This window comes from Lepisma saccharinum, chromosome 29 (assembly GCF_977018435.1).
Source record: "Lepisma saccharinum chromosome 29, izLepSacc3.1, whole genome shotgun sequence".
Classification (NCBI taxonomy): domain Eukaryota; kingdom Metazoa; phylum Arthropoda; class Insecta; order Zygentoma; family Lepismatidae; genus Lepisma; species Lepisma saccharinum.
Genome location: NC_139257.1, coordinates 17,638,956 through 17,651,995, shown reverse-complemented (window position 1 = coordinate 17,651,995; position 13,040 = coordinate 17,638,956). Strand labels below are relative to the sequence as shown.

The 13,040-nt window shown below is 39.1% G+C and overlaps 1 protein-coding gene across 1 annotated transcript in view; it reads left to right on the top strand.

Annotated features, from left to right (window-relative positions):
- The window catches only part of LOC145981537 (sodium-coupled monocarboxylate transporter 1-like), a 78,032-nt gene that overhangs the window by 25,178 nt on the left and 39,814 nt on the right, over positions 1-13,040 (top strand). The window contains exons 8-9 of the mRNA XM_083114846.1: positions 4,731-4,871; positions 7,752-7,860. Coding sequence (XP_082970972.1) covers positions 4,731-4,871; positions 7,752-7,860 — 250 coding nt within the window. The remainder of the gene's footprint in view (positions 1-4,730; positions 4,872-7,751; positions 7,861-13,040) is intronic.

Genomic DNA, 13,040 nt, shown 5'->3' with positions numbered 1-13,040 from the left:
GGACAAGAGAGCGAATGTTGCGAGCGTAGGGTTGCGAATGTTGTATGATCGACTGGCTGAACACAAAAGCTTTTAGTTCATTGAACTTTACAGAAAAGACAGCAAACCAACACCTATCTTAACAGAAATAAAAACAAAATCTTACATAAGGCATTTTTAAACAAGTTACTACAACTCTGTAAAATGATTAACTGGATACTCTTCCAGTGGCAAATTATTGTTGTCCTTGTTCAGGTTTTGTCACAATTTCTACAAATCTAGCGGACGTGATGAAAAAACTCAGCCCTCTGATTGGCATTATTGCATTGAGGACCTTTGAATTACAAAAATGCTACACATCTACTACAAAAAAAAAGTCAACTTAATCTACAAATAGAGAGATGAAACAGGTTTCGACAAAAACATTCTTTTTTCTGTGATCAATCATAAATTGCTTTTATTTGTTGCGCATCAACAATTTTGTTTTTAATGTTTTCTTTACATTATATCATATTTGCTTTAACATTGGTATTGTCATAATTTTAACGTGCTTCATGTATGTCACTTCTGACAATGTGTAACATATGTATCGTATGTTTATTTGGTTCATTTCAACAAGGGTTGAATTTTACTTGGTCTGCTGCATTATATTACGATGGGTTTTGGAGGGGAGGAGGCAAGTGCAGGTCACCTGTTCCCCTGCCTGATTTAGCACTGCACGCCACTGGACAGGAGGTAGAAGTCTTTAGCTACAAGAGATTTTTAGCTGTTTCCTAATGAAAATGAGTGAAGTCAGCAGTCGGTAGGCCCTGGACCTCAAATACTATTGCATCATGGGCTTCATTTATAATATGCTTTTAGGAAGAGGTATCCGTGGATTGGGTCCTCCTCCGTAGTCGAGCGGGTTAAGGCGTTCACTCGTCTTGAGATCGTTCGCTGCGGGACGGCATAGGTTCGAATCCGGCTCTGGTCGGAATTTATTCGGCCTACGTATAGGGCCGGTGGCAACCCACCATCGTGAGGAAATTGGGGAGCTCCGAGTGAGTGAGCGTAATCCGGTCGAGAAGACCTACTATAACAGCTGGAGATACGTCGGGCTGACCCCCCGACTATTCCAATACTGGTTGAAGATCTCCACGCTTAGAGGTGACGAAGGAAAGCGTGGGAGGGAGATCGGCAGTCGGTAGGTATGCCTAGGCCCTTCATGGGCTGTTGCGCAACGGATTATTATTATTATCCGTGGATTGGGGTGGCTGATGGATACCTGCTACCCAGAAACAGTAATGGAGCATAGTGTTGTGACTATTCCGTGTGGGTGTCTGGACCTCGGGAGTGATGGGATTGTAAGAAGGCAGTTGGTCAGTCTCTTAAATTTGAGAACATGTGGCTAAATCACAAATATTTCACAAGAGACTAGCTGTTCATTCTAGCATTTCTGTCAAACAATGAATGTCACTGACAGAGTTTTCGCTTTAACAATAACACCGAGAAGTTGAGAGAAGCTAAATAGTGTTTAAAATGTACTTGGGAAGGGAAAGGAGGCAACTTTTCAGTGTTTTGGAATCACGAAATAATGCGAAGTATGCCATTTCTCAGATCAACACTAAAGTGTGCATTTTAACACTAAAAACACAGCGAAATATGCAATACAAACTGGGGATAACACTTCTTCTGTTAAAAAAGAACTAACTGAAGCAGTTTTAGATCTGGCATTTGTTCTAGCTGGTGAAAGTTCGATCCAAAAGAGATTGTCATGCTTCATTTATTGCAGTTTGGCGCAGACATGACTGACAGCGTTTATCCTTGTGCTGAAGTAGAATTCGGTGGGGGGATATTCCCAGAAGGAAAATTTTTCAGGAAGAAGCAGCTCTTGTGTTTCGGGGGGGGGGGGGGGGATGAAACCACACAAAACCAGTGTTTGGAAAGTTACTTTTAAAAAAGGTAACTAGTTTACAGTTACAGTACAGTTACTTGCTTAAAAAAGTAACAATTACAGTTACTCATTTTAAAAAGTAACTCAGTTACAGTTACATGTACTTCAAAAGTAACTGTAATTTACTTTTACAGTTACTTTCTGCCGAAAATTTCCTTGCAACCAAATTACACAAATCTATCATTAATTGTAATAAAATATTTTGTGAAGACTAACATGTCTTTTACTTACGATACTGGTAGTACATAAGTCTTCGTATATTTATATTTATTACAAAATAAAGTGCTCTCCTGTGCTTTGCGCAATGCCATGAAGGCGTATAGTTAGAGTTAGTAGTAGTTAGAGCCTCACACTTTCTTGATCATGGCCGATGGTGGGAGTGATGTGATCAGCACCACGTCCCTGTCATCCTTAACACCCCAGAGATTCCTCTAGGTACCCACTTTATACGAACCTGGGAGGGTGCTGGAGTCGCTTCAACAGGTGGAAAAAATCTCGGTTCTCCCCCACCGAGGAACAAACCCGAGGTCTCTTGCATGGCAGTCAGGCACCCTAATGACTTCTTTTTAAGGAATACTCCTATGCGGTAATATCCCCGTTATTCACATTTTCTCAATTTTCATGTATGTCAACTTTCTGTTTTCTGTATTCTCATTGGAACAAACATTCATGTCCGATACGAACTAGAATCCGGGACCCCTGACATATAGTGTGTTGTTATAATTGTGCGTTATCAATGAAGGTGAAAATGGCATTTTAAACTTACCCCTTCAGTTCTCTCTGAGATGATTACATAAACAAGCGAGAATGGTTGTTAGGGTCTTCCTTATTCTTTCGTTTGCCACTTGAGTGTTGTAATTAACTGTTGTATCAATAATAATGGTGAGTTCTGTCGTATCTGTTATTTCAAGAAAATGGGTTCTCAATTAAATCTTAAATGAATAGCACTTACAAAAATTCTACTTTTTTTTCAAAACGTCCAGAAATGATGAATAACCATAAATAAGCGAATTCTAACCAGAAATATTTTTACTTCCATTTTTAAATTATCAGGAACTGAGATAAATGAAATCACGTGGAAACAATTACATATGCACATTTGCTAGCTCTCGTCTTCTTCAGTTTCGTTCATACTACCAGTATCGTTGAATTCTTTCGTAAAAACACTGAGATATTGCAGTACGTCCCTTTTCAGCTTAATCCGATATTATAGCAAAGATAAAAACTATCGGATGCTGCTTATAGAAGGGGGAAGTTATAAGGTCACCGAGGAACAACACAGAGGAACAAACTACAGAAACAAGAGACACTTCACAGTACACAACTGACAATTGCAAACTGTCAGCAATATAAAGGAATTCTCCTCCTAGAGGCTTATCTTCCCGCTTCTGGGAAATCCACCCCTCTTCTGAGGTGTGTATATCGCTTTGGAATTCAGGTCTACCAAACGAAAGATGAGATAAACCTTGAAATTCCTGGCACCTGGCTGGAGCCTACCGACTGACCACCGCCAGGAGACAAATTTAGTACAACAACTTTCTCTTTTCCTCTTCATCTATTGTTTGCAAGAATTAATGTATCAAAGGATGGATTTTATATCACAGCAGAAACTGAATTCCGGTTCAGTTTGAGTCCTAAATCGCCAATAATTTATGACACTTACTTAGCAATTTAAGTGTTGCAAAGTAACTGTAGAAGTAACTGTTATAATGTTACTTCTATCGTAAAAAAGTAACTCAGTTACAGTTACTCACTTTTAAAAGTAACTAGTTTCAGTTACATTTTCTAAAAAAGTAACTGTTGCTTGTAACTGAGTTACTTCCAAAAACTGCACAAAACAGTATTTTGAGGTCGCAGAGGGATTTTTTTGACATTGTTAGGGAAATGGCATGTGTATGATTGTGTTCAAAGATTTGGGTGATATCATTCAGTAAACATTTCATATTTAGTGGCTGATGAGATGAAACAGTTTCCCAATGCAAGAAATTTTGTCATTAACTCACTAAGGTAAGTCTTAAAAATAAAACCGAATTTTGCCCTAAACAGTGAAAAATAACACTGAATTGCAGTGAAAAATAACATCGAAATTTAGGGAAAAATAAAACGAAAACTTCATGTCCCTAGTTAATGTCTGCCCGGCCAAAGAATGGACCTGAGAAAACACAGACTTTCCTCCTCCAGTTCAAGAGAGCCTGATTTTTGTCCAGTCGTACACGACACCTCTTCCTGTCAACATGCTCCCTTCGCTACATTTCAGGGAGAGGCAGGGGATACCCATTCGCATGCTATCCTGCTTGGCTTTGTTGAGGGTTTCATTGTTTCGAAAACGACCCAAAACAAAAATTTGGCAATGCAGAATACCACGAGAATTCCCCTCACCATGGCAACTGGACAAAGCCGATTGGTTCAGCGATTCATGTGACCCTCCATGGCTTTCGACAGAAAAGACAAAAATAGAATTTTCAAGTCCATTCTTTGGCCGGAACCACTGTATAAGTTATAATAAATCATGTTACCGTTTTGCTCAAATAATGATTATTACAGTTGCCACCATCACGTCACTATCCATGGGTTCCCACAGGGAGTATCAAGACTTCCCCCTGGCATAAAAAAGAATTGTTTACTTATTTTCCCCCTGTATTTCATTTCCCTTGTTTATTTCCATTTAAGCAGCTGATGTTTGTTCTGGATAAAAATATAGAAACGAGATAAAAAATGCATCTGTGTGTTTGTCAAATTAATATTTACACAAGACAGATTCTAAATAAATTGCCAATGTAAAAAGATATATAAATTATCTATCAATGTCTAATTCTAGCTTTGATCCAAATCCATTAATTCGTCACACATTCTGGACTGTTGCAATAGGCAACATAGGCTTCCTCTTACACAAGAATGCTACAAACCAATACATGGTGCAGAGGTACCTTGCATTGCCAACACTTCGAGATGCGCAGAGGTAAGTCATCTTATAAGTTTCATCTGTTGATATTAACTCTTCCTGGTTTTATCTCTGGAGTGGGAGGGAAGGTTATGAGGCACTTAAAAATAAAAATACCTAGGCTGTCGCAGAGGTGAGACAGATTTTTTCCTGGCTTGGCAACACTGCCTATGGTTTCGGCACTAGTCATGTCATGTAGGATGACTCATTCTGTTTCCGTAGCAAGTTGTCACATGTTGCAAAACCACATTAGTGAGCAGCTGTGTTGATTTACGTGGAACGTGTTTCATTTACCCCTCCAGGTTTTTGTGCATAACATTGCTTTTCGCGATGAGTATTCAATATGAACAGCGACAATGCCATAAAATTTTGTTGGCATTTAGAGAAAAGTGCTGCGGAAACATATGCAATGTTTCAACAGGCACATGCCGATCAAGACAGACTGAGTAGAGCCACAGTATTACCAAGGAGTCATTGAGACACTGTGCCAGCACGTAGCAAAAAAGAGGCTGCATTTGAAGAACTCCTTCATATTGTACCACAATAACACATGCCCGCATACCGCACGGGCTTTTCAGGATTACGCAACAAAGAGAAAAAGAGAAATTTTCCCACATCCAGCATACAGCCTGGACCTTGCACCCTGCGACTTTTGGCTATTTCCACTTTTAAAGGCCATTTTACGTGGTCGTCATTTCATGACGAACAAAGAAGTGATCACCGCAGCGCACATTTTCTTCAGTTCGCTACCTGATGACGAATTTTCAAAGACATTCACAAAGTGGCAGGAGCGTATGGATGCTTGCTTAGCTGTCAACGGTGCCTATTTTGAAAAAGATGTACGTCTACTAGATATGGTTGATTCTGAATAAAAATTTTGTGGTTTGTAATTTTTTTTGTTTCATTTTAATGATTTTTGGAGGGGTCCATGTACATCCTTGTTTTTTAAGTACTATGTAGTCACGACTTTTTGACCTGTTGCACTCATTTTGGTCTCAATCGGCAGGTAATGAACCAAATTTTCACCCTAGTACATTTGCTAGCAAATGGAGGTCGCTGTTTCCCTATATAGGAATTAGTCTCACCTTCTCTGCAACAGCCTTTGTAGCTTCAAAATGGTCGGACAAATGTTAATCGTGAAGGACCAGAAGAATGGCCATTCACATCCATTACTCACGACAACATTGAGCAAGTTCATGCCATGATTCTGACCCACGAGTAACTATCGATGAAGTGGCAAGTCTTTTGTCCTCTATATTGTGATGCAAGTCTTCTGGAAATTTCAGTCCCTGATACACCTACAGACAACAAAAGAGAGATTACTGATGACTGTTCTTCGGTATAAATGGAGGGTGGAGCGGCCATTTTTACCCTGTAAACACTACAAGAAAAGACAATAATTGTGAATCTCAAAAATACACCAAATCAATGACAAATGCACACATCATTGACATGCCTTCACAGAAAACAGTGTCGACAACCTAAAGAAAATTACGGCAAGAGTGCAGATAATTATTGACCGACCCTCGTATGTAGAATGATTCCCCCCCAAAGATTCCATCATTTGGCATTTTTGATTTGCGTTGCCCTAATATTTGGACACATTCCTATAAAAAATATTTCCTGTAGTATTTAATTCTGGATTGGAGCAAATTTTTAGTGATCGCTCTTCTTATTTGGTGTAAATGGATGATGCTTCAACCATTTTACCCTGTAAACACATCAAGAAAAGGTAAAAATGATTGTGAAGGTAAAATATACACTAAGTCAATGACAATTAAACACTCCATTGACATACCTGCACAGAAATCAGTGTGGCCAACCTAAAGAAAATTACAACGGAAGTGCAGATACTTATTGACCTACCCTCGTATGCAGAATGATTTCCCCAAGCTTGCATTCCTCGGAATTTTGGATTTGAGTTGTCCTAACATTGATTGAAAAACATTCCAACAAAAAATCTTTTCTGTAGTATTTAATTCCGGGTTGGAGCAAAATTTTAGCTAATTCCACCCTACTAAAAGGTGCACCAAGACTATTGTCAGAAGGTCCTTTTCCTTGTGGTGGCTCTATAGGTTTTCATGACTGGGTTTTGCTACTCATTCATAGCTCCCCAGTTTCCTCACAATGGTGGGTGGTCACCTGTCACATACACTGCCCGAAATCTCAGGAGAAAAGTTGTTGCACTTCAACCAGGAGACTTGAACCTGCACTCATCCTGTAGATCAAGTGGCTACAGTGTGGGACATGTAAAAAACAATTGACAAGTGAAATGTAGTAAACAAATGAGAGATCCAAAAGCAGTTACATGAAAAATTAAATTAGGAAAGTGCTTCTGCAGTTCTCATTGTTTACAGAATTTCCTTAGTCTGTATAGCAGTTTCAAATTTCATTGGAATTTCTCAAATTGTTTAATCCTTTCTTTGCTATAATACGTGTATTGCCATGGTAACATGTGTTTTCTATATTTTCCTATCCTAGGCAAGGCCAATCCACTCATGACCAGCCTTTCAATTTCCATTTTAATATTGTCATTCCACATTCGTCTTGCCCTTCCCACAGGTCCTTTACCATCAGGTAAACTGTCTATCCTTTCCCATGTATAGTACATGACCTCCCCATCAAAGTCTTCTTGATTTCATTATTCTAATATTATGAGGCAACGAAAGAAGATTCCATAGTTCAGTATTAAGTAACCTTTTCCACTCTCCTGTTTTGCAGAAATTATTGGGCTTTCAATATTAATTTCAGCACAAATTCTATTAATTATTATAGAATATATAGGTCAAAATATCTTCTACTTCTTAATGTTAGTATTTAATCCATCATTTAGGCATTTGGTGTAATTAATAAAATAACTAATTTGTGCTTATATCAAGTTGCTTTGTTTTCTTCCAGAGGTCTGTGGGTTTTTGTGTTTGGTCTCATGGCTCTGATTTCTCTCTGTTGCTACAGCGGTCTCCTTATATATGCCACATACCATGATTGTGATCCAATTTCAACAAAGGTGAGCTTTGTAAAATCCAATTATTATGTGACGTTAATATCATTATACATTTTGCTCAAGAAATCTAAGCTTCTATTTTTTGGTAATTTTACATTTTTTTCTAGTTTAACCTTTGGGACCAGCAACATGTGACTAAGTTTCTCATCACAGGAACAACTCCTCATTTTCAATTCTTGTTATTTTTTTAACTTGTATACATATGGAAGTGTACAAGGTAACCAAAAAAAGTTCTTGCCGTTTTGACGTCCCATTAATCATGCGCTCACAGAGAGGAAACGAAATGATGCACGTGCCTGCCAAGCGATAGGGAGTTAGTCTGACCATCGACTGTCAGTAATACAGGCACCATGCGCACACACAGCAGTCATAGCTCGTCCAGTGTCGAAGAGAAATGGAGGGATCAAAGCAGCTTGTTCGCGTGTGTTTGATATATGACTTGAAAGTGGGCCTGTCAGCTGCCGCATCAAGTCGCCGCATTTGGCAGGTATTTTGGGAGAATGCCGTGAACGAACACACTGCCAGGCATTGGTTCCAGAAATTCCGTTCGGGAGATGTGAGCCTTTCGGATGAACCTCGCAGTGTTGGATGACAAGGCCCTGAAAGCAGCCATCGAGGAAGACAGTGGTCTAACGTGTGATGAACTTGCAGAAAAGTTCCATGTTTCCGCTGAAATAGTCAGACTGCACCTGCACTGCACCATCCACCATATTCGACAGACCTTGCACCAACAGATTACCACCTGTTTCATTCTCTTGACAACCACCTCCGTGAGAGATCCTTCGCAAATGAGGGAGACCTGCGGAACGCACTCACAGACTTCTTTGCATCCAAGCCCGCCGAGTTTTATCACCAGGGTATTGTGCAGCTGCAGGAACGTTGGCAAAAGGTGTTGGATGCTGATGGAAATTACTTGCTCTAGAACAGCAAGAACTTTTTGGTTACCTTGTAGGTCCCGCACCGTTGCTGTGTGGTCTAAGGCATCAGGCTTTGGGCCCAGGCTATGAAACGCCTGCAGGTTTGTCTTCTGGGGGAAGTGTAACAACTTTTCTCCCGAGATTTCAGACCGTGTATGGGATTAGTGTACACCCACCATCGCGAGAAAATTGGGGAGTTATGAATGAGTAACGTAACCTGGTCATGGAAACCTACAACATTGACTGGGGGCTCGTCGTGCTGACCACACGTCACGCCGTAGCTGGTTGGATAATCGTCCAACTCGGCAGGTGGGGGAGTGAGGCTGGCAGTCGGTAGGTAGGCCTTGGCCCTCAAGAGGGCTGTTAGATCATGGGCTATTTTTTTTATTTTTACAAGTATTGTAGATTTTTTGAAAGAATTGAAGAAACCAATTTGAATTTAAAAGTGTAGGATTTTCAAATGTGAGGATATACGTTCAAAAAACACCATCAAATGAGAATTGTTTGTCATAAGGGGTTTGAATGGCTGGTGGAATGGCAAGGAATTTCACAGGATGTAAAATTTTACATCTTACCTTCTTAAAATTGCAATGAGGTTTGGTTGGACCATAGTGACTCACCAAAAGAATGCATTTGGATAAAGTATTAATTTTCTTCCTCTTCTAAGTACAGTTGTTGAGAGGAATGAAAATATTTTACTTCCCACAGAAGCATACATTGCCATAAATTAAATTGATTTGCACATCTGCTACGATGTTCGTTTCTATATCTGTTATGAAGAATACAAACAGTGTTGCCCTACATACAGAGTGGCACATACTGTATCTACCAATTTGAGTAGGCAACCCTGCCAGAATGCACGTGTGTATGTGTGGCACACCTACATCTCTGGAGAGTTGGGAGTCAGGCAATTAGTATATCATTGAGCATTGGCCGTTGCGGATGTGGATTGCAGGAGTGGAAGCCTTCGTCCAAACAGGCACCGGGCACTGTGGCGAAACAATGAAGATTGCCATGCACCTTTTCCAGAGACACAGCATTCTGAGGTGAGTTAGACAGTAGAGAGCCACAAGTTGTGTTTTGAAGACAGCCATGAAATATGCGATATTACACAGGGCATGTTGAGATGTGTCATGGAAGCCATCCTGCAATGCCTCGAAGGGTGCATCCAAGCAGAAGGAGAACTTTTAGAGGACATTAGTTTCAAAGTTCACTGATGTCTGTATTGTCTATATTATGCACCATATTAAATGCTTATGTGTATGAACCAAATAAAGTTACTACAAGTACTCATCATCTTTCCATTGTCATTTGAAGGTGATAGATACAATATGTACCACCTGAGTAGTGTGTTTTGTGGTATTATTGGGACACACATAGCGTACAAATGAAGAGGTTATTTGATTAAACAGCCCGATTTGGCTACACTTAAAACTATGCCAAGATGCCCATATGCCCCAATTGCTCAAGTGTGATATGCTCTCAAAATCCCAAGAATTCTGAATCCTAGTGTAGAAATGAAGAACCCTCAACAGACAGATTTGCCTACACTTAAAACTAAGCCAAGTACCCATATTATTTTATTGTTTATAGTGTGCTACTCTGTCAAAATCCCAAGAATCTTGAATTCTAGTGTACAAATGAAGAACCCTCAACAGATTGATTCGGCCATGTGTGCAAAGGCTGAACCTGTGAGATTGTTGTCCATAAGCTTGTCAAAAATATGCCCCTCTTGATATTGTTTTGGCAACACTTAAAACTAAGCCAAAATGCTCATAAAAGCCACCCTCACCCACCCACACCCACTTATATTTACTTCCGGTTCGGTAATATGCAGAGGCCTTCTAGAATTGCTCTGTGACTCTCTCATTTCTTACATCATAAACATATGATTTTTCACCTATAAGAATAACACTACATATGGTGTCATCAGGGAGTGTATCGTGGAATTCACAGATAATTTTAATGTTTGTCCTGTCATTAACCACAACTTGTTTCCTTTTTGAGGTGTTGATGACAAACATGGGTCTCTGTGCTTCGAATTCATCTGGTGAGTAATACATGTCAGTATTGCCAGTAGTGACCCTTTTGTATGCTGTAAATGCTTCATATAATTTAAGAAAATCATCTTTTGACATGTCTAAATTATAATTTTCTCTGGGGAACACCTCATTTCTGCCATTTTTAAGAAATATGTTCTTGATGTTGCAGCTTTCAAACTTACTTGAATTTTTTTCCTGATTATTGTGTCTTCCAGTCTGAAACAGTACCACCACAAAATCTGGCATGTCATATTGTATACTGGAGAATGAATTTGTAGCATCAAATTCATAATAGGTACCAGTGGCAGGCTTCTGCACACATTGATATGTATAAAATTGTAAAGGCACCTGTGGATTTTTAGGATATCTGCTTTGTATTTAAGAGCATAACTGGCTTCATATTCAACAACCGGAATTCTTAGCTCCATAGTCTGAATAAGGCACTTGCCCTCATCAGGTAGGGTATTAGGCAGAGCTTCCCCAGTAGAATTTAATGTACTGTACCTCATCAAAGCATTATTATCATTTGCAGCTCTTCTAAATGTAATTCTTAAACCACCCTTCCGCATAATATCTTTGTAATCTGAGAAGAATCCTGGCAATAGGCGCATGGGGAACAATACTGTGTGGCTCTTGGATAATATTTTATCACCAGCCTCAAATCCACCTATTTTGTAGTAAGAAGCCTCGGTTTTGGATAATTTTAGTGTGGCCAAAGCTGTAGAGGTAATGCCAGGGTAATCTACTCTGTTTATAACAACACCATGTTTTCTGATCTCAATTTCAGAGAACAGATGTGGCACAAAATTGTCTATCAATCTTATATTTGAATTTGCCGGATAATCTGTACCATCGAGCTTTACAACATCAAATTTGATATATAGATCTGCTCTGTGGGGGTGTATAAAGCCATCCCCTACATCAAGATCAACCTCAATCTCTGTGTTGGGTTGATTTAAATTTGCAAAGGTCCTCCTGTTTGGGGGGAGTGATTGTAGCTCATAACTCTCAATATTTTCCATTTTTTTGTATGTATTTTTATTTAAATATTAATTTCTATGATTGCAGTTGTTGTGGCTCCAGCAAAAATCAACTAATTCTTCTTTTTCATTAGTGACCATCAACTCAATGTAATCTATTCTATTATGGCACACAGGAAAATATAATGTTGGTGATGGAGTGTAGATGATGGGCTCCATAAATTCAGAGTTAGGCTTGAATGTTGCAATGATGCCAGTTTGTTTGTGAGTGCCTATGCCATTTGATTTGGTGATCATACCCTCGGCCACATTACAGTGAATATTTAGAGTCTCTATGGCCAAGAATTTAGGTATATTAATAGCAGTGTGTTTGATGGCTGGTTCAAGTTTTGTGTTGTTCTCAAAGCCTAACAGCTCTCCTATAGTACCCAGATTTACTGTCTCTGTAGCAGATACAATCTCTACTCTGTGAGTGACAGAATTTTGAGTTAACACTATACCTCTGGGTAACTGAGCATTTAGAGTAGATAGATTATATTGCCCTGGAGTGATGACATTTTTTTGACCACCAACTGCAATTGTGTTGTTGTGGTGTGTAATATTAGGGATCAAGTACATGCCATAAAATGCTCTGAGAGCTATTGTTTTGGGATACACTATATCATCATGTAATCTAAGTTTCAATATTGAATTTTGGCTGGTGAGATGGAATACCCCCATGATGTTTTAAATACCACAAGGCCTTTTGAAAATCTTCAATTGATGGTTTATTTATTTGAGACATATATCTAAGAACAGATAAACACAGATGTCCACAATTAACATCTTTGAAATTTTGAACACGGGCATTATTGTAATAAAGATTAGTTGATTTTAGATATTTTACTAAATTTTCAGGTGGAACACCTCCAAATGAATCAAACACAAATGCCTCATCTTTTAAATATTTAAGATAACAGATCCAGTGAGTGCCCTGATTTTTGTACTTATCCAAATTAACTATGCCACACTCTTTGTTGAGTGGTTGTTCTGGTAAAGAATCAGACATGTACACACCTCTAAAATTTTTGATGCCCAGTGGCTTGATTAAAGCTTCAATATCTTGGTTTGTAAGCGGCTCTTGTTTTTTTTAAACTTATTCATGGCTCTCTTAACACCTTTGCCTTGTTTCTCCATGGCCAGGTTATGGCGCTTTATTTCATCTAATTCTGCCCTATTCTTCTTGGCATCTATTACTGTTTTTG